Here is a 26,645-nt window from a genome sequence, read left to right on the forward strand (position 1 = left end):
AAACATCCAACTCTTCATTTCGGCTCACAGTTCATGAGTTCAAGCCCCACACTGGGCTCCACAATGATAGTGCAGTGCCTGCTTGGGATTCTCTCCCTTCCTCTGTCTCTCCCCTGCTTGAGCTCCCCACCATCCCCTGAGTAAAAGAAATAATTTTAATTGGTAAAGATTGTATATAAAAAAAATATCCAACACGTTAACTCTGAAAATCCCTCCTCTTCACTTATTACAGACAGTATACTGATTCTGTGTAAGGTTAAAATGAAATACTTTCCCTGTTAACAGTTACTTTGGCTTAATGATATCTGAGAAAAAGAGTTGGGCAAAAACTTGTACCAGCCCAACAGTGAATAGAGAACTGGAAATAAGGTAATTACTATGGTGGGAATTATAAATTAGTAAGAGGAACAGTGCTGATACATAGCAGACATCCAAAATACTGTTAAATCAATGGACAAAGTATTAAAATACACTCTCAGATATACTTCTGAGACTCTGGACTGACTGCTACACTAACATTTACTACTGGGAATGTTTCATCACCTTGAAACAAGGAATAAGGAAGGTTCCCATTACAATACCCTTACCTCTGATAGGTCTCCTTTTGGTAATTAAAAAAAAAAAAAAAAGGCATTAAAAAGGACAGGGGACTGAGGGAGGGAAAAGTCAGGTTGAGATAGTTTGGACTCATTCCCATAAGTTTTTCCCCCTTCTTACTGCTAAGTCTCACTTAATGTCTACTCTCCCCACTGAAATAAAATGCAGATGTAACCTAAAGGTGCCAGAAAATAGCTCACTTTTCCTCGTTACATACTATGTACACTCAAATGTAATAATTTTATAATGCCAGTGTAATCTATTCTTAAAATCAATATCTTCAAAAGATCTCCCATGTGCCAGGCACTGGATTTATGATGATGAACAGACAACAGACATGGTTCTTTCCCCTCATGTAAATCAGCACCTAGTAGGGACTAGAAACATTAAACAAGCAAGCTAAAACAAAACAAAACACACACCACAGTACACGTAAAATAACGAGAGAGATAAATAGGGAGAAGTAAGCAAATGCACAAGTGTAAAAAAAGGATAGCAGGAGAGAAGAAATGCTTGAACTAAGAGGTCTTTAGGAAGTCAGCTGGTATGAATTTTCCAGGCACCGAGAAAATGCACAAAGGAATGATGACAAGAGGGAGCCTAGGTCAGTGGAAAAGTGAAAGAAGGCCAGTGAAATAGTTTCAACTTCACTGAAATACTGACCTCAATTTCACGAAGTTTAGCTCGTTTTTCCTCACTCATTTCAGAGTACTTAGAAAACTTAGATTCCGTCATTTCTTCTTTGATTGGATTAGAGTACAAATGATGTTCTTCTGATTTGGAACTCTGAGTATCTTCTTCATCCTCACTTTCTTCTTCTTGACTTTGGAAATAAGCAGAATATATCGTATGTCAAGACAGAAAAAAATGTTACATTTTACAGTTTGGCTTTTTTTATTTTTCACTGTCTTAAGTCTGTAAATAGTGTTAACAAAACAGGACAATTCATCACTAAAACGTTTTTATAAAATATTTTATCAAATAGACAATTCTATAAAACTCTTCTGTTTCTTCCACATAAAAAGTTTGAGCTTCAACATAATCATTTAAAAACAACTTCTATGTTATCTACAACATTCTACAACTTTCCTTGCAGTGTTAAGTCAAATGAATAATCAATGATTCCCCATACTTTCCAGTTCAGAGTGATTTCAGAACACTTCATGTTAAAAAGGCCAAATGTTTACCCTTTTTTCAGCAGAGCCTATACACTATAAAATACATCAGTCTGTGTCATACATAGTTAACTAAGAAACAAGGTAGTAGGTAAAGACCTTATCTGATTAGTACATAATCCCAGGAATAAATGTGTAAATTTTAAGTATTATCACGTTAGTACTCAATATCATAGTTGATTTGAAAATTATACTGTTAGAATCTATGTCAGATAAGAAAATGAAAAACTAAGGGACTACCATGGTAAGGATACAAAGAGGAAAAATTCTCCTATCCTTCCAGAGCAATACAGTGCAAAGAGGCAGGCAACTATTGTAAAGTTGGTCTTGTTTATATGTTTTCTATATATAGAGAAAGGATCTAGATGACTAGATACCAAACATTAACCATATTATTTACTTTTAATATAAGTTATACTTGATAATTTAAGATACATATTTATTTTATGATTTCTATTTTAATTTTGCAGTCCCTGAGCAGTCCATTCTAACTGGTTTTGATTTTAGCTCTTAGTTACCAGTTCTAGGTAACCAGGACTTATTCTTTTAAAGAAATGGAAATTCAAGTCTATAAAACCATACAGAATTCATCATAAATGAAATTAAATTACTATTTGGAAGTTTTCTACAAAGAGTAGTGCTATGTATTTTTTTAATCACTTTTCTGCCATAAAAAATAATTACTAGTTTCAAAAAAGCATTTTGGATTCAGCCACTAGAGAGCAGTAGTGAGGCATAAAAAAATTTCAAGGACCAGAAAGTTGTATGTGAAAATTATCTTTGCCTTGCTTTATACTTCCATAAAGTTATTTTTATGTTACCGTGATTTATTTAGAGCTCTTAAGGAAAATAAAAATTACATTTCCAGTGATCCATGCCTCACTGTATTCTACTGACTCTATTCTCACTGATTATTTTACTTTCAACACTGAAATGCAATCATAATCCAAACATTAACACTAATATCAAATTTACGCAAAAAAAGTTAATACCTATAGAAACAAAACAAACTGAAGAAACATTTGAGTTCTGCAATGGCCTTTTATACCCTTCCTTTCCCCTAAATTAATTACCTCATGAATTAATACATGTATTTTAAGCCAGTGATGCTACAATAGTCAGAGATGTTAATAATGTGGTACTGTAAACATTAAAAAGGTTAAAGCACTATTTTTTTTTTAATTTTTTTTTTCAATGTTTATTTATTTATTTTTTTGGGGACAGAGAGAGACAGAGCACGAATTGGGGAGGGGCAGAGAGAGAGGGAGACACAGAATCGGAAACAGGCTCCAGGCTCTGAGCCATCAGCCCAGAGCCTGACGCGGGGCTCGAACTCAAGGACCGTGAGATGGTGACCTGGCTGAAGTCAGACGCTTAACCGACTGCGCCACCCAGGAGCCCCTAAAGCACTATTTTAAAGCAAACTAGACTATCCCAATTCCTGTATTCTTCAACAGCCTTGGAGAGGTATTTCCATCAGCAAACCACATCTATATTTTGTTAATATTCCATCATCATCATTGCTGACTTGTTCTGATCACACCAATGTTTCTGGAAAGACATCACTGATGCGAAGTTTTCCTCAGTATATCAAACTGTGTTCCCACAATCACATTTCTTTAACAACAATCTAAATGCTACTAATATCCATTTACTGAATCCATACAATGCCCAAACTGTGCTGGGACACAAAAGGGACTTTTTCCCTTTGTTCACTCTTCCATTTGAGAAGGATAAAAAGAACAAAGATTTTTTCTTTCTTTTTTGTTTTTTTAAGCAGAAACCTCTGCTTTGTGTTCTTGAGGTCATCTGTTCTCCTATTTAAAAAAAAATTAATTTCCTTTGCAATGATTTAAAAAGCTGTCATGTGCTACCTAAAATCTACCAATACAAACTTGCTGGAGAATCTGGGAGCAAGATTCCTATAATCGCACTCAGTATGCAAAAACAATCTTGAGGTGATTACCAAAAAGCAAACTTTGAAATTATAATTTCTCTACATGTTAAAGGAAAGCTTTTTTTAATTCATTCTTAGTTCTTCTGAGATGTTTACATTTTTTTTTTATGTTTATTTAAGAGAGAGAACGAGAAAGCTCATGCAACCAGGGGAGGGGCAGAGAGAAAAGAAGAGAATCCCAAGCAGGCTCCACACCCAGTGCAGAGCCAACACAGGACTCGGGGCTTGATCTCAGGACAGTGAGATCACGACCTGAGCCAAAACCAAGAGTGGAACTTTTAACCAAATAAGCCACCCAGGCACCCCTGTTTACATTTAAATAACATAACAGAATAGCCATAATGCACTGCTTTTCTTAGCAATGTACAATCCAAATAAAAAGCAGCATAATTTCCCATTCACATTTTAAAAATCACTTTCTGTAAAGCCAAAACAGTATTTCATGACAAAGATTTGAAATAAATGCAGTTGACCATTTAGTAACTACCAAGTGAGAATATATAAACCTAGCATTGAAAAATCAACTCAGAAGCAAAGGGAAACGAGGTACATCAGACCAGAAACCAAAAGCTCTTTATTCACTGGAAAAACAATGAAGAACTAAAAATGATCCTCCCAACAAGGTTTTAAAGAGTGAAGTTTTCCTCTTCACTATTATTTCAAGCATACCTCTTAATGAAAATGGGAGCTTATATATAGTAAGAAACTGAGTAAGTTCAAAACTTAGATTCTTACTTTTGATTTTCTTCTTCTTCTGATTCTTCATGCTGGTCAAATAACTCCCATTTAGAAGTTGTTACAGCTAAAGGGAAGGAAAGGATGTAATTCCATTAAGGTAAATTAGCATTTTGCAGTAGTATAGTAGAAGCCCAGCTCTAGAATTCGAAGTTTATATTACAGAAATTATCTGCCAATTATCTCTTCTTTGAAAACCATTTCTATGTGCTATATTTCTTTCCTCACACCTATGCTATAATTTTATTCAAATTCATGAAGTGACAAATAATGTTATCATTTTTATTTGTGTGCTGAATGGTTAAGATTTATTCATTAGAACCTACAAATATTAACAATTACATACTATAAGCACTTAAGGACACGAATCCAAGTAAGTATGAAAGGCAGGTCTAAACTGCATCTAAAAAGTCAAGCATTATGGGAGGATCAAAGCCTGGTTTCTCTGAAACTGACCTCTAAGTAGATTTCCAAATAGGTGTAACTTCCATCTACATTTTCTACTGAAATGCCTTACTCTGAAAGGTATTAGTGATTTGATTACTCGCAAAGCATCCAAACTGAAAGATGTACGAAAATTGTAACAACAACCATAATGAAAACTTAGCCACTAGACATAAAGTATAGTAACTCCGGGTCTTAAAGTTGAAATGTTGTAAAACATAAAAAGAAAACATACACACACACACACCAATAATTGATTTTAAGTACTCAATTTTCTAAAGCTTAATATTTATTGTACTTTTACTCACCCTGTGCTTCTAATTCAGATTCATCTACAGCTTCCCATTTTGATGGGGCAACTTTAAATATGGGCTCATTCTTCTTGGAGTCTTCAGTTGCATCCACTAATGAGGAAGGATAAGCCATTAACCCCTACTACTAGATGACTTAAAGAGTTCATGGGTATTCATTCTATTTTTAAAAAGTAAAATAAGGCCACACATGGACTAATACTGCTAGTGTCAAGAACAAGGATTATGACTAATCTAATTCTCTACACCTGAGGTCCGATGTTTAAACACAAATACATCAATGCAAAATATACAAGTTATTATGATTTCAAGCAAATGGAGAAGTTGGGGCAGTAAAAAAATCTTTAAGGTCTTTACCTAATCACTATTTAAACTATACAATTCTTATACTGTTTAATATTTTCATGCAATTCAAACATACTACAGATTCTGTATACATCCTATGGCCAAAAGTGACTTTAGGCATCTAAGAAACATGAACCCATAAATTATGAATAAAAACAGAACTGACAAAACAAGGCATCTAGGATTATGAGTATAACTGAGAACAAGATTGTGCCTATAGTTTTCATGACAATTAAGACAAAAAGAGAAACTTACTTATACGAGGCTATCCCAATAAAGATATGTGACTAGAAAGAAAACCTTTTTCTTGGCAGAGTCAAATGTATTAATGGGTATTTGAATTTTGAAAAGTCAGAAATAAAAGACAAATTAAAGACTGATACCTTAAACTTTTTCCATATCCACATGTGTGGAAATTAAAGAGTTTTGGAATCAAACTTATTAGCTCATCCGTTTGAAATTTGAACTTACAAGGCACTCCATCAAGATCATCATCAAGACTCTTTATAGGGACTCCGTCAAGATCATCAATGGGAGTAGCATCAATAGGAATTCCATCCACATCTTCTAGAGGTGCACCATCAAGCTCTTCCTCAATGGGGGCACCATCGAGGTCATCTGGTACATCCTACAGAAACATACATACTTGCTGTAACATTTTCCTTTACTAAAGTCATATTGCTATAACTAGGATATACTTCATCCTCCTGTCTGACAAAGAAGCAGTCATTCTTTCATTATTTAAGAAATATCTACCAAGTATTTCTTGATGCCAGGTACCATGTAAGGCACTGAGGACACAATAATAAACAAAAACAAGTTTGTTCCTTTGGTCCCTCATGTAATAGGTCTTACTAGAATTTTCTGGGAGACCAGGGGGTAGGAGGAAGCAGGCAATCATAAAATCACAATATTCAAAGAACTGTGACTATAATGACTGCTACAACAAAGAGGCATATCATACTATTCCAATGTATAAGTAGGTTTCACCTAAAGCGGTCTGAGAAGGCTCAATGATACTGAGTCTTAAATTGACATCTGAAGAATCTCAGGTAAACAGGAGATGTTTCAGAGAGAGGCAAGAATATTTACAAAGGTTTATGGTAGAAGGAAACGTATACTTAAGAAACTGAAACGAGGACCATGTGCTTGGAACAGGGAGGCTAATTAGAATATCATAGGAATGAAAGTGAAAAGATAACTGGATGAGGATGGTAGAACTGAAGACAAAGGATTCATGAAACAATGATGAGGTGAAAAGCAACAGAATCGTGATGAACAGAATCTGCTACCATTGTGGTGCATCTCTTCATGTACATATTTACTTATATAGCTACATATTGCTTTATTAGTTCCTTTTTTCAACTAATGCATCATGTATCTTTTCATGTCATCAAATTAAAAAAAAAAAAACCAACAGTGATCAGGGGGCACCTAGGTGGCTCAGTTAAGCGTCTAACTATTGATTTTGGCTCAGGTCATCATCTCATGGTTCATGATATCAAACCCCACGTTGGGCTCTGCGCTGACAGCACGGAGCCCACTTGGGATTCCCTCTCTCTCTCTCTCTCTCTCTCTCTCTCTGCCCCTCCCTGTGGTTTCTCTCTTTCAAAATAAATAAATAAGCATTTTTAAAAAGTCATCAGAAATCAAAAACTACATGGAGACAAAGAAAATGGAAAAAAAAAAAAAAACAAAAAAAAAACAAGTCCAAAATCTTTGGGACATAGCAAAAGCAGTTCTAAGAGGGAAGTTTATATCAATATAGGCCTACCTCAAGAAACAAGAAAAATATCAAATAAACACTCTAACCTTACATGTAAAGGAATTAAAAAAAGAAGAACAAAGGCCAAAGCTAGTAGGACTAAAACAGATGAGCAGACACAAACAAAACAGAAACTAAAAAAAATTTTTTTTTAAAAATCAATGAAACCAAGTGCTGGTTCTTTGAAAAGATAAATAAAATTGATAAACCTTTAGCCAGACTCATCTAGAAAAAAGAAGATTCAAATAAATAAAATAAAAATGAAGGAGAAATAACAACCAATACCCCAGAAATACAAAGAATTATAAGAAAATAGTATGAAAAAATCATATGCCAACAAACTGAACAACATAGAAGAAATGGATAACTTCCCAAAAACATTCAATCTCCAAAACTGGAATCAGTAATCAAAATAAAAATCCAAATTAAAATCCAGGACCAGATGGCTTTCCAGGTGAATTCTACCAAACAATTAAGAGAGTCAAAACCTATTCTTCTCAAACTATCCCAAAAAATAGAAGAAGGAAAACTTTCAAATTCATTCTGTAAGACCAGCATTATTCTGACACCAAAATCAGATAAAGACATTAAAAAAAGAAAACTACAGGCCAATATCCCTGTTGAACACAGATGCAAAAAACCTCAACAAAATATTAGCAAACCAAATCCAACAATACATTAAAACAATCATTCACTGTAATCAAGTGGGATTTACTCCTGGGATGTCAGGGTTGTTCAACACTCATCAATTAATGTGATACATCACATTCAAAAAAGGACAAAAACCACATGATCATCTCAGCGGGGGCAGAAGAAGCATCTAACAAAATACTATATTCATTCGTGATAAAAACTCAGCAAAGTGGGTTTTAGAGGGAACATACCTTAACATAATGAAGGACATATATGAAAACCCACAGGCTAACATCATATTCAATAGTGAAAAACTGAAAGCTTTTCCTCTAAGAACAGGAATAAGACAAGGATGTTCACTCTCAACACTTCTATTCAACATAGCACTGGAAGTCCTAGCCACAGCAATGAGGTAAGAAATAAAAGGCATCTCAAGAGGTAGGGAAAAATAAAACTATTTGCAGATGACACAATACTATACATAGAAAACCTTAAAGACTCCACCAAAAAAACTATTAGAATAAATGAATGCAGTAAAGTTGTAGGATATAAAATATACAGAAATCTGTTACATGTCTATACAGTAATTACAAAGTAGTAGAAAGAGCGCTTACAAAAACATTCCCAATTACAACTGCACCAAAAGCAAAAACTACCTAGGAATAAATTTAACCAAGGAGGTAAAATACTTATATTCTGGAATCTATAAAAACTGATGGAAAAAACCAAAGATGACAAAAACCAATGAAAAGATATTCCATACTCACGGACTGGAAGAATTAATATTGTTAAAATATCCATACTACCCAAAGCAGTCTATGGATTCAATGCAATCCCTATCAAAATAACCAATAGCATTTTTCATAGAACTAGAACAAATAATCCTAAAATTTGTATGGAACCACAAAAGACCTCAAACAGCCAAATAAAATAAGAACAAGACAGAGGTAGGACGATCCCAAATTTCAAGATACCTACAAAGCTACAGTAATCAAAACCATGGTACTGGTCCAAAAATAAACACATGATCAACAGAACAGAATATCCAAAAATAAACCCACACCTATAGAGTTAATCTACAACAAAGGAGGCAAGAATATTTAATGAAGAAAAGACGGTCTCTTCAATAAATGCTGGAAAAACTGAACAGCTACATGAAAAAACCAAAATGGACCACTTTGTTACATCATACACAAAATCAATTCAAGATGGATTAGAGATCTAAATATGAGACTCAAAACCATAACACTCCATAAAACAGGCAGTAATCTCTTGGGCACTGGCCTTAGCAACGTATTTACAGATAGGTCTCCTCAGGCAAGGAAAACAAAAGCAAAAATCAACTACTGGAACTACACTAAAACAAAAAGTTTTTGCACAGAAAAGGAAACTCAACAAATCAAACAGGCAACCTACCAGAGGGAGATGGTGTTTGCACATGATATACTCAATAAGGTGTTAATATCCAAAATATATAAAGAACTTATACAACTCAACACCAAAATGAAACAATCCAATAAGTGGGCAAAAAAGAACCTGACATACACTTAAAAAAAAAAAAAAAAAAGATATACAAATTGCTCAACAGACACATGAAAGTAGGCTCAACATGAAAGTAGATGATTAAGCATCAGGGAAATGCAAATCAAAACCACAAGGAGACATATCACCTCACACCAGTAAGAATGGCTGGTATCAAAAGGACAAGAAATAACAAGTGTTGGCAAGGATGTGGAGAAAAGGGAACCATCATGTACTACTGGTAGGAATGTAAACTGGTGAAACTACTGTAGAAAACAGTATGAAGATTCCCCCAAAATTTAAAAACAGAAATACCGTATGATCCAGTAACTCCACTGCTGGGTATTTACCCAAAAAAACCCAAAAACACTAATTCAAAAACATATATGCACCCCTATTTTTATTTCAGCATTATTTACAATAGCCAAGATATGGAAATAAACAAAGTATCTACTGACAAATGAATGGATGTGGTATACACACGTACACACACACTACTCACTCATAAAAAGAATGGATTCTTGCCATTTGTGACAACAGAGATAGACCTAGAGAGTATTATGCTAAGTGAAATAATTCAGAGAAACACAAATACCATTCGATTTCATTTATATACGGAATGTAAAAAACAAAAACAAAATAGACTCTTAAACACAGAGAACTGGTAGTTGCAAAAAGGAAGCAAAAAGAGATTAAGATGTACAAACTTCCAATTATAAAATAAGTCACAGAGATGAAAAGTATAGCATGAGGAACATAATAACATCGTAATAACATTGTATGGTAACTACACTTATCATGGTGAGCATCAAGTAATGTATAGAATTGCTGAATCACTACCCTGTACACCTGAAACTAATATAACATTGTATGTCAACTATACTCAATAATTACAAAAAAAAAAAAAAAAAATGTGGAGGTACCCAGTTACCCAATTTTCACATAAGGAAACAGAGAATTACTATTATACATAATTTCCTCTCCTGGGCTCCAGCAATTCCAGGAACAAAAATCCACAAGTTAGTGGTAAATACTAGGTATTTTTCACAAAGAAATACTATTCACATCTGTAACATACAGCATCCCCAGAAATCAATTCTAAAATAATCAGACAAATACATTGAGTACCTACCTCTGTTTCCTTTTCTTCAATAATATTTACAAGTCCTAAGAAAATATTTTGTAGTTTGATCAAAAATGGTTCTGGATAAATTGCCCAATCCTCCCATGCTCTGAAACAGGTCATTACCCGTTGCTAAATAAACAGGAAAAAGACAACAAATTATTTTAGGGCAATGTCTCAAACTTCATCTCATGAAAATGACCATCACGATTTGCTGTATTTCCTTTAAACCAAGATTCTTGATAAAAAACAATTTAACTATCATTATATTTTTAAAAAATCAATGTCACCTTCTAACTAAAAGGGAATTAGAAATAAAAATAATGAAAAAGAAACAGTAACTATTTTGTTCTTGACCATCTAAGATCAATGCCCCATACCACAAGTGGTACACAAGGCCACAATCTGGGAATAACTTAGAAATTTATGACAGTTGGATACCAGGGTAGCCAAGTTTTGACCCGAATTCCTTTATGGTCCAATGAAGTACTTTCTTGATTCTGGATATACTTTTCTCTTCCCATCCCTAAACCTTTCTACAAGCTCTAATTTATAGTCAAAATTTTTAAATGTAGTTGTTTAAATTCCCTAATTGGTGGGGTCACTGGGCATCTTCCCAAGTTAAAAATTTCCTAAAAAAAAAAAAAGAAAGAAAAAAAAAAGTTTTGTTTTTTTTTTTAAGTTCATTTATTTTGAGAGCGAGCACCAGGGAGGGGCAGAGAGAGAAGGAGAGAAAGAATTCCAAGCAGGCTCCAAACTGTCAGCGCAGAGCCCAACACGGGGCTGGAATCCACACACCTGTGAGATCATGACCTGAGCTGAAATCAAGAGTCAGACACTTAACCTACTGAGCCACACCCAGTCACCCTCCCATAGCTAAAAATTTCATTCCATGAAAAGTCTTCCTCCCATGAAAGTAATATCTATTTATTCCATTATAAGCAAGATTTTTTGTTTGGCTTTCTTAACACTGATTTACAAAGAAAGAGGTTATAAAAAGTAACTGAATACATTTTCTAAGCATGAATAACCAAAATTATGTTCCTATTCCAGCGAAATTATATATACCATTCTAAAACAAGTGATATTCTGAATTTTTTGTGGAAAGACTAATATTTAAAACATTTAAATAAAATACTTCAAACTTAACACCGAACAAAACAACACTAGATAAAATATTTCAAAATTTCAGATATTTCTGATACTGAAGATAAAATGGCAGTAAATCTTAAAACAATAATTTCTGAAAGATGCACATTATGTCCTATACTTGTCCTATGTACTTCTCTAGCCCTCCAATGTGCTTGCCAGCCCCTACCCCCTGCTTAACACTAGGGAAAAAAATAAAATAAACATACCTTAAAGTTTTCAGACTGTAAATGGCCTTGAATTGTACGATAGGTAGCATTGAGGTCTGAAAATATCTGACATAACTTTGTTTCAAAACTGAAATTCAAAGAATATAGATTTATGATAGAATTTATTTAAAAACCCCCATTCTACTTCAGCATGCTAGCAAATGAAAAAAACTCTTAAACTCAAAAAAAGAAAAAAAAAAACCTCATAGATTAATCAAGTAACTCTTCAAAAATCAATAACTAGATGTCTAAACTCTTAACACTGAAATCCTTATTCTGTATGGTTATGCCAAGAATTAGTTTCCTTGATTAACAAGGAACTTTACATTTATGATACATTAAGTTACCTAAACTGACCTCTGTTTTATATTAGGAAAAGTTAAGTGACTTGTCCAAGGCAAAAAAAACTAGTTAGATTGAACAGCTAGATTAAAACAGTTCATGTTCTGTCTTTGGTCTCTTCCTTTATGCCTCCTATTATTTCTATTGTTTCTGTTTATTTACTACACAACTGGCTAAATATGCAATAGAAATATAAAGTTATTTTTTAACGCTTATTCGTTCTAGTGTAATTTATCAAAAAACTAATATGAAAACTTTGAAAACATTTAGCTTAAAGTGGATTAATGAATGCAACCTGATTTTTTAGAAAATTCTATGAACTATAAAGAAATTCAAATTAATTAACATTAACAAAATAATTCTCTCTTCTGAATTCCTTACCCTTAAATATTATTTCAGGAATATCAGCTTACAACATTATACTTACAATTTTCTATAATATGAAGCATTGGCAACTTTGGCTGAAGAGTTATACAAAACATCAGAAACCAAATATAATCTGGCAATCTAGAATACCAAAAGATAACATAAATGAGATTAAAAATAAAAACGAGCAGCAAATAATATAGCTAGAAAAAAATCCGTATTGAAATTTTTTGCAATTAGTGGCATAAGGCTAATGTTTAGCTATAACACTCACAGCTAATTAGAAGGGTTATAAGAAATTCAACATTCCTGAAGCCACTACTTTGGCAGGGATAAAATATGTAACTCATTTCTATTTCAACCGGTTGATAATCTACACATCAATTAACATAACAAGTTTCCCAGACAGAAGGAAAGTAAGACTGCATAGGAAAGATTTCTTCAGTCAAGTTCTTCATGTAAAAAGGAAACCAATTTCAATCCAAAATGAAGTCAACTATTATTTCTTTTACTTAATTAATGTTCCATAAAGAGAAATTATGCCCATACCTTTTTAGGGAGGGGTGTTTTTAAGATGGACAATGACTCAGTAATGCAATCCACTATTTCTTCAGCAGCTTCAGCATTATTAAGACAAAAAACCATTGCATCTCCAATATCATTTTTCCTTGGAGTTAACCCCCTCAGGATTTCTTCTAATTTGTCCCTCTGTCTGAATACAAATGTTTTTAACATAAATATTTATAGACATAAATTTCAAATGCCATTATAGTTTCTGCTCACAAACTAATTTCTTTAAAACCCACTCAGATAAAATTCTGAAGACTAAATTGTGTTAAGTCTGATTTGAGTCCCCCAAATACATTACATTTCTTTGAAGAACTTACATGGGGGAAGAATACTTTCTCATAAATAAATAATTCAGTGATTTTTAGTTTTCAAATACAGTAAATTTTAAATTATGGGCATTTTTTTGCAAGAAGTGTTTGTGAGTGTCCCAGTCCTATTATCCCATTACAATGGAAAAAAGCCTTCATGTTCTTTACTTTCTTTTGAAGGAAGTCAGTTACTTTAGCACTTCTGCATCAGATCACAACAGGCTAAAAGCAGGGGATGATAAACTGTCTGTAAAGGATCAGATAATAAATATTTCAGGCAATGCAGATCATATAGTCTCTCTTGTAGTTACTCGACTCCACTGCTATTAACACCAAAGCAGCCATAGACAACAAGTTAAAATGAAATAAAAAGAAAAAAAAAAGGAGGGGAGAGGGCATGATTGTGTTCTAATAAAACTTTATTTACAAAAACAGGAGGCAGGGGCGCCTGGGTGGCGCAGTCGGTTAAGCGTCCGACTTCAGCCAGGTCACGATCTCGCGGTCCGGGAGTTCGAGCCCCGCGTCAGGCTCTCGGCTGATGGCTCAGAGCCTGGAGCCAGTTTCCGATTCTGTGTCTCCCTCTCTCTCTGCCCCTCCCCCGTTCATGCTCTGTCTCTCTCTGTCCCAAAAATAAATAAACGTTGAAAAAAAAATTAAAAAAAAAAAAAACAAAACAGGAGGCAGCCAGATTTAGCCTATAGGCGAAGTTTGCAGATCCCTGGAAAAATGATGAAAATACATCTTAAGAAGCAAATAGGCTTCAAAAATATATAGCTCTCCATTAGCAAATGCTTTCACAAACAATGAATCAATGCAGCTAGCATTAAGATTTACTCTACACAGTTGAGTATATACTCCTATATGCCATAACCTCTTAGCCAATTTTCTTCCATGAGGACCTCCTCTTAATATTTAATAGCTGTATTTGTTTCTGCTTCTTAAACCAGTCTAACTTCACTGTACCCATAATGACTGAGCACTGATAAATATGTTTCCATGGTGGCCACACATTGTAAACACTTGTGGAAAGGCTTTGAATAGTCAACCATATGATTTCACAAAGCTCTACAGTAATTTTTCCTCTTTAATGTTGCATTCAGAGAGGCAAGAATTCTAAGGGTCCCAATATAATTTCTCTAAAAACCACAAGTATTCCATTGCTAGAGAATCATTGCTTAAGAGACCATCACTACTCTTCATCAGTAGGAAGAGACAAAGGTCAATAGAATACATACTTATACTTACCAAGATATTTAAAATTGCAAGGCAATACAATGTTGGTATTCTAAACATTCACAAGTAAAAGAAACAATTCACATTTTAGAGTTAACATCTTAATAAGATATTAATTAAAGCAATTATTAAAGTGACTTTTCTGAATATGTTAACAGAAAAGGAAAAAAATTCTTACTCTTCCTTAAGTGCTCCCTTTTTACTAGGCTCCTCTACAAAAGCTTCTGTTTCTTGTTCTTCTGACATCCCATGCAGGTATGGATTTAATGGTGGTGGCCTCCAAAAAGATCCATTTTTGAACATACGAAAATCTTCCGTCCGCCACTTAGTCGGAGAATCTCCCTAATAAATGTACAGAATGTTATTAGAACGGTGAAATACTCAGAATCAAAATTAACAAAGCAATTGATTCCACTTGCCTGCAGAATAGAATAAAGCTTCCACCTATAGTAAACATGGGCTGGTGTCTGGTTTTCAAATAAGAATCTAAAACAAAACAAACCCAAAAAACAAAAATTAATTATGTTAAGTGTCTTCAAGTAAATATAAACAAATCAAATACTACTTGCCTATTTCATTTAAAAACCAAAAGCAAAGATCCCTGAAGAAAAATACTTACCCATTGCCTTCTGCCATCTATCCCCTTTCTCACCCTAGCCCCCAGACAGCCTTTGTGACTAATGTTAGTACTCAGAAGGTATGTATGCATCTTACAATCAATTTTATTGAACGCTTACATGTAGGCTATTGTATCTGGCAGTGGAGAGATTTTCCAAAGATAGAAATTTCAAAAGCAGTGTATTTTAAAGACTTAAGAGTGTTAAATGAATGCCTTAGATACCACAGCTATTCAGAAGATAAGCAATTTTCTATAAATCTCCATTATTCTACTATATCTCACTTATGAAGGACTTTCATTGGAAAGCACAGAGTATTTCCCTCCTAGAGACTGCGAAAAACAATGTTATGCAGTTAACTAAATCAAAATCAGATGGAAAACTGATCCAAGTGCATCCTATTTACTAAAACTGTCTTCTCATTCCTACGACAAAAATAACCCCAAACTTCTAGAACTTTATTCTTGGAAATATTTTTAATTCCAAAAAACAAAGGTTGTTTTTTTTTTTTTTGTTGTTTTTTTAATGTTTATTTTTGAGAGAGAGGGAGAGAGACAGAGCATGAGCAGGAGAAGGGCAGAGAGGGAGACACAGAATCTGAAGTAGGCTCCAGGCTCTCAGCTGTCAGTACATAGCCCGATGCGGGGCTCAAACTCACAGACTGCGATATCATGACCTGAACTGAAGTCAGCCGCTTAACCGACTGAGCCACCCAGGTGCCCCTAAAAGTTTTTTTTAAACGCACACCTGAGGACAAACAAAATGTGGTTTATACAGGCAATGGACTATTATTCAGCTTTAAAGGTGAGGAAATTCTGACACATGCTACAACATGGAAGAACCTTGAAGACATTATGGTAAATGAAATAAGCAAGTCTCAACATACAAATACTGAATGATTCCACTTATACGAGGTAGTCTGCACAATAATATGAATGTACTTAACGCCATTCAACTATACACGTAAAAATGGCAAAAATGATACATTTTGTTATATGTATATTTTACCACAGTAAAAAAAAGTTTAAAAGAAAAAAAGCACACCTGAACATAGGATTGTTGATTTCTCTGTTCATAATCATAGCTTCAAACATTGGCCCTTCACGTACAACAAACTCTATCATTCGATGTATCAGGGCGAGTAAATTCCTACAACAACAACACAGTTAAAGAAAATGGATTCAGACCTACCACTACATAAAACTATACTTGTCCTAAGTTACTATAATTGTGCAGAAAAAGATTATTCTGCTGACTAATACAAAATTTTATACCAAAAAAATAACCTGGAGCATATGTTAATGCCTTCCTTGTGCATTAAGAGGGAGCGGGATAATGGGGACAGGGGAGTTGGAGGGGAAGGAAAGGAGAAGGGAGGGTGGGAAACCACAACACAGCTTCTTAGCAATAAAGTTTTAATTTTTTAAATGCCACTTAATTTTATTTTCAAAATGCAAAACATTAAATTATGAATCACAACTAATTGGAAAGCTGCAAATATATAAAATCAGTAAACTCAGAGCTTACATGTTATCATAGCCATCTAAAAACTTACATACTATCTCAGTTTTAAAAGAAAATATTCCTAAACCAAGCACTTTTGTGGTGGTATTGAAACGTTATATACATAACTATAATTTATAAAAAAGCAGAACTATTTAACAAGTTTAAGGCCTGATTTAATAAAAAATCCATCCAACTCCTGTGCTTTTCTGGTACACATATAGCAGATGGAGTTTTTATTGAATCTGACCTTTAATGAGGCAACATCCCTTTGGATCACACTTCAAACTAGTTCACACCACTCATGACATGTATAATTCTGCCTGCATATTATGACTCAATGAAGCAATTATATTGCCAAAGACTTAAATGGAGTCCGCTTTCCAAAATATTCCAAAAACAGGGACATGGTGAGATGCTTTTCCCACTTTTCAAAACAATTACTTTCCAGTATCTAAGCCAAAAAGAAACTTGTAACTTTTTAGTACATTTTATTGGTTGGGCTCATAGAAAATCTTTATTTTCAAACTCTAGGTCCTAAAATCATGTGATATATAACACTATTTTAGACATTGATTACAGCATCAAGCAAAAATGACTCAGCTTATTACAAGCTGCTTTTGATTTCTCACTTCACCAGTCCCCCAACATACAGAGTTGGCAAATAATAATTGGGAAAAGCAAAAGGATATTGGCTCTTGGTACAAGGCACACACTAAATTACACCTTTAGCATTCCCAGCTCAAATTAAGTTCATATAATTGCTAGAATATGAATAGAGTTATAGAATAAGACAGATTTTTTTGGCTCTATAAAGCACTGCTTCAGAGTACATAAACAGTAAAATAATTTATCTCATGGTCATTATAATTATTTTCTTACAGTTTTCAAACAAAACTACTTAAATGGACACTAAAATTTCAACATAGTGAAAAAAATTAATTTTTTTGACCTCTTTAGATCAAAAAAATTATATGAAAGTTTAAATCTTTAATAAAGGGGAAACTATATTTAAAACTATTCATTCAACCTCAAAACTGTTAAAACAAAAAACCAAAAGCATCAATTTGAAATCTAAAAACTAGTATTAATAGTTCTGCAAATAGGCAGTTCTTGATATCCAAATAAGAATGTATTCTTGGCATCCATACAGCTAATGATATCATTTTGAGGGAAGGGAGATAATGTAAAGTTATGATTCAGTTCCAAAACTCCCACTGGTATGTGCCAAATTGAAGTGAAGGGAAATTTTATGTGAATATCATAATATATAAAATCAATTACTAGGGGGACAAATGCTATACATACAGAAACTTATACGAATTAAGTCAAAAGCAACTTGACTTGAATATTATAGATGAAAAATGGTTTAGCAAGTTTAAAACAAAGGATTCACTGTAATGGTGAGTTAAGACTTTTCAACAAAATATTTACTCAAAATTTAGTTTTGAAATAAGCTGAGCCACATGTAAAGCTACTACTGGATATATGCTTTTTAAATGCTACAAAAATACTTTCCTGTGAGTGCTTTTTTATCAGTGGAAAAAAAAACCACTATAGTTTTAAATAGGCTTGTAAACTGATAAAATCTATTTTAGAAAATTTAAAGTTTAAAAATATTTAAACGTTTCATGTGATTATTTAAAATCAAAATCTGACAATTAGTTTGTTGCTAACCCGAATTCAAGATTATTAAAGAATTGTAATCACACAGCTTTTTCCTTAAAGATTGTGTATTTAACATCATTTTTAAAAGGGTGACTTTTCTATCAGAATGAAACAGTGTAGTACAAAAAGAGGATATATTTTAAAGTGCATTATTTTATTTTAAAATGGCAATTATCTTACTCTGGGCAATAACAACCAAAAAAAAAAAAAAAAACCAAAAAATTGTCTCTCAGTTATAATAAAACCACATTTATTGGAGTCGATCGTACCAATGTCTGGTCAAAAACTGTATACTTTCCCAATCCATCCCATGATGTTTTCCTGGTCCCCCGCTGCCGCAGACAGTTCAGCTGGTGTTGCTCACCAAGGCCAATGTCAAAGAGAATTTGGTATTCTTTTGTGTTCATTTATTATTCAACCAGTGTTGTGTTCCTGTGTTTGGGAAAAGGCTTAGCTTGACTGAGCAAGAGCATACCTAGAGCATGAATTCTTCTGCTTTATCATTATGTTGAAAACGAAAAAAAGGAAAAAGGAAAATAAAAGAATTCCAAATACCTTTGTTACCATGAAAAAAAGTTTCTAGTATGTTCAGTGTTCATGAAATGAATTGGTAGTAATTCCTAATCAATTAGAAAAAAACCAAAGCTATGCCCTTCAGTAAGGAGAACTCAAACTAAAGTTGCATAAACACAGATCATTCAGGAACAAAGAGAAAAAAAAAAAACAGATGGGTCAAAATGTAACATTATACACAATTTAAGATACATTTAAAATACTATTTTCCCATCACAATAGTCTAATATTATTAGACTAACAACTCCATATTAAATCTATTAAACACCTTCTAACTACTAAAGCTATAAAATCCCCTACATTGGTAACAATAAAAACAAAAAGATAAGGACATAAAATTGCAAAGTACACTAAAGTTAGTCACATATCCCCCCCAAAAAGTACTGGGAAGGAACCATTGCTCAGTCAAGATATTACCTTTTCCTCAACACCATTTTTTTTTAATTCAGAAGGGGATATTGTCTATATTTAGATCAGTAATAATAAAGAAAAACATGTACCTTTCTGTTGGGATAACCACTTTGACTATGGCTTGCGACAGAGTCTGTATATGAAGTCACATCAGATAATAAACATAGAATATGTGAGTATTGTTAACAAGTAACAAGCAAAAATATACATAATGCATTGAAAACACTACACATCTAATCACAAGTTTTGCAGGCAATGACTGCATTTGAAGTAATTATACACTAAGCAATTACATAAATGCAAATGGATGTGTTCAGTGAACAATAAATGTTCACCAAATGCAAAGAATCAGAACATTCCTGCCAGAATGCACATCAATGCACTGAAATAGGTACTACACTGAGAATTATCAGATAAAGATTTTAATTTGTGAAATAATTAACTGTTTGCCTCTGACCATACAGTTTGCTACTTTGTTCCCAAGCCTTTAAAACCAGCCCTGTCATTTTAAGTGTAATTATTTCATAATAGAACCAACAAATTCTTATAAACTTGAAATTAAGTTGGTTTTATGTTTAATAAAAAGAAAATACTCACCCTTTGCTTTTACTAGAGTAGTTAACTGTTTTTTTAAAAAAAACCACATATGCTCTCAAATACTCTAATGCCTCAGACCTTGAGAATTAAATTAGCTAGCAGCCATCCAAACAGTTTAACTATTTAGGTCTTTCTAATTGAAAAGTCACTTAACCAAATACAAAGTATCACTTTCTCAGAACAAAGTTAATTTAGATATTGCACTTAAGCAAACCTGGATACAATAGTGGACAAAGGAAAAAAAACTTAAGTGGTCAAAAAAGGAATGGTAGCCACAAATAAAAATATGACCTAGTATTTCAATACAGGGTTTCCACGGGCTAAGGCAGGGAACACATCTACTTATTTCTTTAAGAGTTGCCAAACAAAATTACACACACATTTTCTATAAAATTATTGAAAAGAAATACTACCACAGATTTAGTATTTACAAATTAGATGCGGCCCTATGTACATTTTTTAAATTACCTTCTCAAAATCCTCCTTGTTTTTAGGTGGCGGTAACATTGGAGCATTGGGGTTTTTTAACCTCTCTCTAGGCTGCGCATTAAAAGGCAGTCCTGATGGAGGTGGGGGAAGCGTATGTTCCATCATAGAAGGCGGAATGTATATTGGATGTGGAGGAATAGGCACAGCTTTACCCCAACCTAGCTTCATTTCAAAAGACATAATCATCTTTCCTACAAAAAAAGAAAAGAAAGGTCACCCTGGTAACTCTCAAAAGAAAATAAAAGATGACTGATAATTTGAATTAATTTTAACCTTTCCATTTCTGGTCTATTTTTCCCCTAGAGTTTTCGTAAGTATTTCCAGAATGAGAAAAAGTCTGAATTCTATTAAGAGACAATAAAAACTTTCTTACCATTTAAATTTTTTAAAGCTCTTTCAGCATCTCTTCTATTCATAAAGGCCACAAAGCCACAGTTTCTCTCTCTTGCTCTTTCTTCATCAGTTCTAGGCCACATAATTTTCACACTGGCTAATGGTCCAAATCTTCCAAATTCTTGACAAAGCATTTCTTCATTCATCTATTAAAAAGATTGAGAGTTTTTTGGTATGCGAAAAAAGGGAAATTCTATGCAACAGAAAGCAAAGTAATTGTTGCAAACTTAACAAAAAGACATTTTAATGCTACAATTTTCCATTTAAGTACTAGGACCTCTATCTATACAGGTAAAATCTTGCCCTCATGGGACATTCACAAATCTTTTCATACCAGAAACACAAATAAGTGGTCAGGGTGAAGAGGCCGATGGCTAAAGAAATCAGAAGTACACCTCTATATCCCCTCTTGCTCCTTTTAAGATCCTGCATCTAAAATAAGCTGTTTCAAAATTTAAAAAAAAAGTGGGGGGGGGGGGGGAGCCTGGGTGGCTCAGTCAGTTAAGCGTCTGACTTCAGCTTAGGTCATGATCTTGCGGTTCGTGGGTTCCAGCCCCGTGTCGGGCTCTGTGCTGACAGCTCAGAGCTTAGGGCCTGTTTCAGATTCTGTGTCTCCCTCTCTCTCTCTGACCCTCCCCGGTTCATGCTGTCTCTCTCTATCTCAAAAAATAAATAAACGTTAAAAAATAAATAAAAAAATATGGGGCGCCTGGGTGGCGCAGTCGGTTAAGCGTCCGACTTCAACCAGGTCACGATCTCACGGTCCGTGAGTTCGAGCCCCACGTCAGGCTCTGGGCTGATGGCTCGGAGCCTGGAGCCTGTTTCCGATTCTGTGTCTCCCTCTCTCTCTGCCCCTCCCCCGTTCATGCTCTGTCTCTCTCTGTTCCAAAAATAAATAAACATTGAAAAAAAAATTTAAAAATAAATAAATAAATAAATAAATAAATAAATAAATAAATAAATAAAATAAGCTGTTTTTCGGCAGTGATTTATTTAGGCATTTAGCAATGTTTTTCAGGCAGCAGTGATTATCGCATTTAAGAAAAGGAGAAAATATGTTGGTGATAAAAGAAAAAAAAAATCTAATCACTTTTTCTTTTTCCAGCACCCTATGTAATCGAGAGAGAAAAGAGAAAATGGCAAATACACAATGAGGTCCAAACAGATGTAACTTTTAAAAAGACCATGTTATTTATTACAACCACTACATTCCTCATAACACAAGTAACACTAAAATGAGGAAAAGAATTAAAATATAAAAGACAGGCACAAATCACTAGTTTGCTATTATGAAGAAAGAAAAAGGAAATACATTATTAAGGAAGCAAGCTATGCATCAGAAGGGGGTAGTCTCAAAAGAACATTGACTAGCACTGGTCATATCCTATTTTGATAAATAATAAAATCAGCACATAGTAAGACATTTCAAATTCAGATAGTCCAGTTACAGAAAGAAGAGATAAACCCTTAAGAACTGCAGCAAGATAATTCAGCCCATACCAGTTAAGACTTAATTTTATAAGGTAATTTTAGAGACTTCAATAGTCCCTAAGTTCCATCAAATTTTATTTTAGATTCTTTATTTTATTGATAAAGCAGTTTTCTTCCATAATTATAAAGAATACAAGTCAACATTCATCTAACTTTTCTATTACCTGTGGATTAATGTTTCCAAGGTATAAATTAGTAGTGCTTGGATCTCCTACATCATGTGAGCCAGGTGCATAATCATCAAGAACTAGGACAAAGAGGGAAAAAAAAATTATAACCTGCAAAATACAAAGTATGGACAATTTTTATTAGTTAAAAAAAGCAAAAAACTGTATTACCACCAGATGATCTATTTCTTCTTGAAGGCGCATCCACTTTAAAAGGGGAAAAGAAAACAATTCTTAGTTTTTAGAATAGTTAATCACAACTATAAACATTAAAAAAAATGCCACTTACTAGAACGACGCTGACCATCAGAATCTGACTGAGGAGGCTCAAATCGGCTTAACCTGCCTTTTGTTTTATGTCTCTCATCACGCTCTTCCTGAATTCTGTTGAAAACATTTATAATCACTAACAATGAGCCAAAATTTGTTCGTTCACATCTGTTAAGAATACAACTTACCCAGGTACCATGTTCACAGAACTTGAAATATTTGTGAATAATTAAATGCCAGTACTAACAACTGAGATCAGTGAGTCCCATAGCTATAAGTCATGAGCAAATTTCTGCTATGTCAAACAAGCATTAGAATACAAAGCCCACTTCCAAGGTGGAAATTCAACATCAAGACCACAGAATTTGTTCTTTCTTGGTTAAGTTTGCTCACTCCTCACCCATATCTCAGTGACTACATTGTTTCCACTGCAAACAGGACTCTGGACATTAAACACTTAGATACTATCAATTGAACTGCATCTACATGATGTAACCAACCCAGGTGCTGGATGAAATGCTAATTCACTTTCAAACATATCCTAAAAAAAATCACTGTAATATCTAAAACAACCTCATAGTAGGTAAGCCAGTTTAGTGGTAACTAATCAGTAAACTACATTCTTCATACCTGCATCTCTAAGCCAATAATGCAAAATACCTATGATAGCTGTTCTCCACACTATAAAACTTACTGTTTCAATTCTTCTTTGAAGAGTTCCAAATTGCTTTTTTTCTTTTCTTTCTCCCCTTTCTTCAGTGGCTATGAAGGATATAACAAGTTATACTTCATACAAAACAAGATTAAACAAAACGAATGGTTCAATAATAAGATCGTTTTAAATAATTTTTATTTTAATGCCAATTATGTTCTAATTATTTAAATTACTTCTGTTTTCACTGCACTTCCTTCCTGTTCTCTTGAACTAAGAATTTAACAATTCAATTATTAAAGCAATTAAAGAAAATAACAAACTACAGTCTTAAAGTAAAGGACTCGCTAACTTTATCCCCTAAAAGCCTGGGATAATTAGGCCTGAATATTGTTAGAGAATAACAGGAAGCAAAACTAATGAACATAAAGTAACTGAACTGCCAACTAAAGTACCATGAACAACTACCAAAAATATGCCCTTCTTCAAAACAATCACTGTAGGAGGACTATGAATTAGTAAAACAATCAGTAATATCTTTGGGATTCCTCTTTTAAAACTGCTTTTGAAATCCCTCTCTTAAAAGTGCCAAAATAACGCAATGGAGAAAAATAGCCTTTTTTCACAAATAGTGCTAGAATATCCACATGCAAGAAAAAGTGAAGTTGAACTTCTTCATGCCATACACAAAAATTCACTCAAATGACTCACAGAAACTAAACTGAAGCACTAAAACTATAAAACTCTAAGAGAAAAACATAGGAATAAATCTTCATGACTTCATGACTTTGAATAAGGCAATGATTTCTTAGATATGACATCGAAAGCAAAATCAACATAAAAAAAAAACAGATAAACTAAACTTCATCAAATTAAAAACTTTGGGCTTCAAGGGACACTATCAATAAAATGCAAAGACAACTCACAGAATGGGAGAAAACATGTGCAATTCAAATAGCTGATAAGAGACTTGACTCCAGGAAGTATAAAATACTCTTACAACTTAACAGTAAAAAGACAACAAGAAGCCCAATTACAAAACGGGCCAAGGAGCTGAAAAGACATTTCTCCACAGAAGACTACAAATGGATGATAAACACATAAAAAGATGTTCATCATCAGGGAAGTGAAAATCAAAATCACAATTAGATACAACTTCACACCCACTAAGATGACTAAAATAAATTTTAAAAATAGACAATTTTAACAAGCGTTGGTAAAGATGTGGAAAAATTAGAACCCTCATACATTGCTGATGGGATTATAAAATGATACAGCTCATCTGGAAAACAGTTTTGGCAGTTTCTCAAAAGATTAAACAAATAGTTACCATACAACCCAGAATTCCATTCCTAGGTATATGTGTATGTAGGGATATAAAATACATATACCATATATTTGAGAACTGAATATGTAAGTCCACAAAAAAAGCCTACCCACAAATGTTTATAGCAACATTATTCATAATAACCAAAAAGTGGAGACAACCCAAATGTAAGTGATAGATGGATAAACAGTATGTGCTATATCCATAAAATATTATTCAACCATAAAAAGGAATAAGGTACTAACATGTGCCAGAACATACATATGAACCTTGAAATATTATGCTAACAAGCCAGAAACAAAAGGCTACATGTTGTATGATTCCATCTGCATGAAATGTCTTAAACAGGCAAATCCAAACAGATAAAAAGGAGATTAGTAATTGCCAGGGGTTGGGGATGACTAAAATAGGTATAAGGTTTCTTTCTGGGATAATAAAAATGTTCTGCAATTAGAAATTAGTGATTTTTGCACAACTGTGAATATAATTTAAAAAACAACTGAATAATTTAAAAGGGTAAATTTTATGGTATGTGAATTATATCTCAATTAAACTGCTTTTTTTCCTTTGCATCCAGAGCTATTTTAGTCATGCAAGGAAAGTCAGTGTCACCTTTCAATGTAATCATATTTCTTCACCAAGTATGGTTCCAAATGACGTGACCCATATCTATATACCAACTACCATGAAAAATCCATCAAAAAATAAAAATTTTTCTAATACCAAGAATACTTAAAAGAAAGTGCCACTAGGTTGACAGTATTTCCAAATAAATACCAAAAATGTTCTAGGCAAAAGATACATTATTGGAATACGTAAGTTTTCCAAAGTTAACTGCCACTACACATGCTGGTATTATTTAAATACCTCAGTTTAGAACTGTTTAAAAACAAAAATCCCATTACTTTTTATTTAAAATACAGTCAACTTTTGGGGCGCCTGGGTGGCTCAGTAGGTTGAGCGTCTGACTTCAGCTCAGGTCATGATCTCTCACTCCGTGAGTTCGAGCCCCGCATTGGGCTGTGTTGACAGCTCAGAGCCTGGAGCCTGTTTCAGATTCTGTGTCTCCCTCTCTCTCTGCCCCTCCCCCACTCATGCTCTGTCTCTATCAAAAATAAATAAACATAAAAAAAATTTTTTAAATAAATAAAATAAAGTCAACTTTTTACTTGCAGTATGCAATGAGTACAGTAACACCAAATGTTTATCGCTCAAAGAACATAAGAATATCGTCTAAATGTCCTACTCTAATTTATTATCTCTTCTCTAGAAAGATTAAGCAACAAAACTCAACATCTATTGCAAAAATAATTATAAACAAGAAACCAAAGTCCTGCTTACAATGAAAGTACTGAAATATCATTGGCAGTGTCATCTCTGAACATACAAAGCCACTTATTTGATTATGACTTACAGGTTTTTTGGTTTCTATGACAAGAAGAGATGGTGGTCTTTCATTGGATGACTGATTTGGAGGATTTTTTTGATCTGCAAATCTTGAAGACGGCTTATAGATTTTACCTCTTTTTTCATCTGTTTCATGTTCTTCTGAAATTTAAAATACTAAGCTTCAAAACTAATTCTCAAAAATAATTTCATATTATTTGATCCTTTATTATTTTTAGTTAAAAATAAACAAAAATTAGGAAAATGTGTTTAGCACTAAGATATACTAGTGACAAAATATGAAGTTAAGTTCTTATT

General features: G+C 33.5%; 1 protein-coding gene across 3 annotated transcripts in view; it reads right to left on the reverse strand.

Moving 5' to 3' along the window:
- Positions 1-26,645, reverse strand: part of LOC122491900 (U2 snRNP associated SURP domain containing) — a 54,131-nt gene that overhangs the window by 11,693 nt on the left and 15,793 nt on the right. The window contains exons 6-24 of one of the 3 annotated variants that reach the window (XM_043595214.1): positions 26,356-26,489; positions 23,657-23,724; positions 22,982-23,076; positions 22,864-22,899; positions 22,690-22,772; positions 21,015-21,180; positions 20,621-20,832; positions 19,645-19,688; positions 16,445-16,549; positions 15,203-15,269; positions 14,962-15,125; positions 13,222-13,384; positions 12,734-12,813; positions 11,965-12,052; positions 10,616-10,738; positions 6,036-6,192; positions 5,217-5,312; positions 4,465-4,531; positions 1,261-1,420 (exon numbers count right to left, since the gene is read on the reverse strand). In XM_043595214.1, coding sequence (XP_043451149.1) covers positions 1,261-1,420; positions 4,465-4,531; positions 5,217-5,312; positions 6,036-6,192; positions 10,616-10,738; positions 11,965-12,052; positions 12,734-12,813; positions 13,222-13,384; positions 14,962-15,125; positions 15,203-15,269; positions 16,445-16,549; positions 19,645-19,688; positions 20,621-20,832; positions 21,015-21,180; positions 22,690-22,772; positions 22,864-22,899; positions 22,982-23,076; positions 23,657-23,724; positions 26,356-26,489 — 2,108 coding nt within the window. Of the gene's footprint in view, positions 1-1,260; positions 1,421-4,464; positions 4,532-5,216; positions 5,313-6,035; positions 6,193-10,615; positions 10,739-11,964; positions 12,053-12,733; positions 12,814-13,221; positions 13,385-14,961; positions 15,126-15,202; positions 15,270-16,444; positions 16,550-19,644; positions 19,689-20,620; positions 20,833-21,014; positions 21,181-22,689; positions 22,773-22,863; positions 22,900-22,981; positions 23,077-23,656; positions 23,725-26,355; positions 26,490-26,645 lie in introns of those variants that run through there. The other 2 variants (XM_043595213.1, XM_043595215.1) reach the window with 2 other exon arrangements.

The sequence above is a fragment of the Prionailurus bengalensis genome, chromosome C2, assembly GCF_016509475.1.
Source record: "Prionailurus bengalensis isolate Pbe53 chromosome C2, Fcat_Pben_1.1_paternal_pri, whole genome shotgun sequence".
Classification (NCBI taxonomy): Eukaryota; Metazoa; Chordata; class Mammalia; order Carnivora; family Felidae; genus Prionailurus; species Prionailurus bengalensis.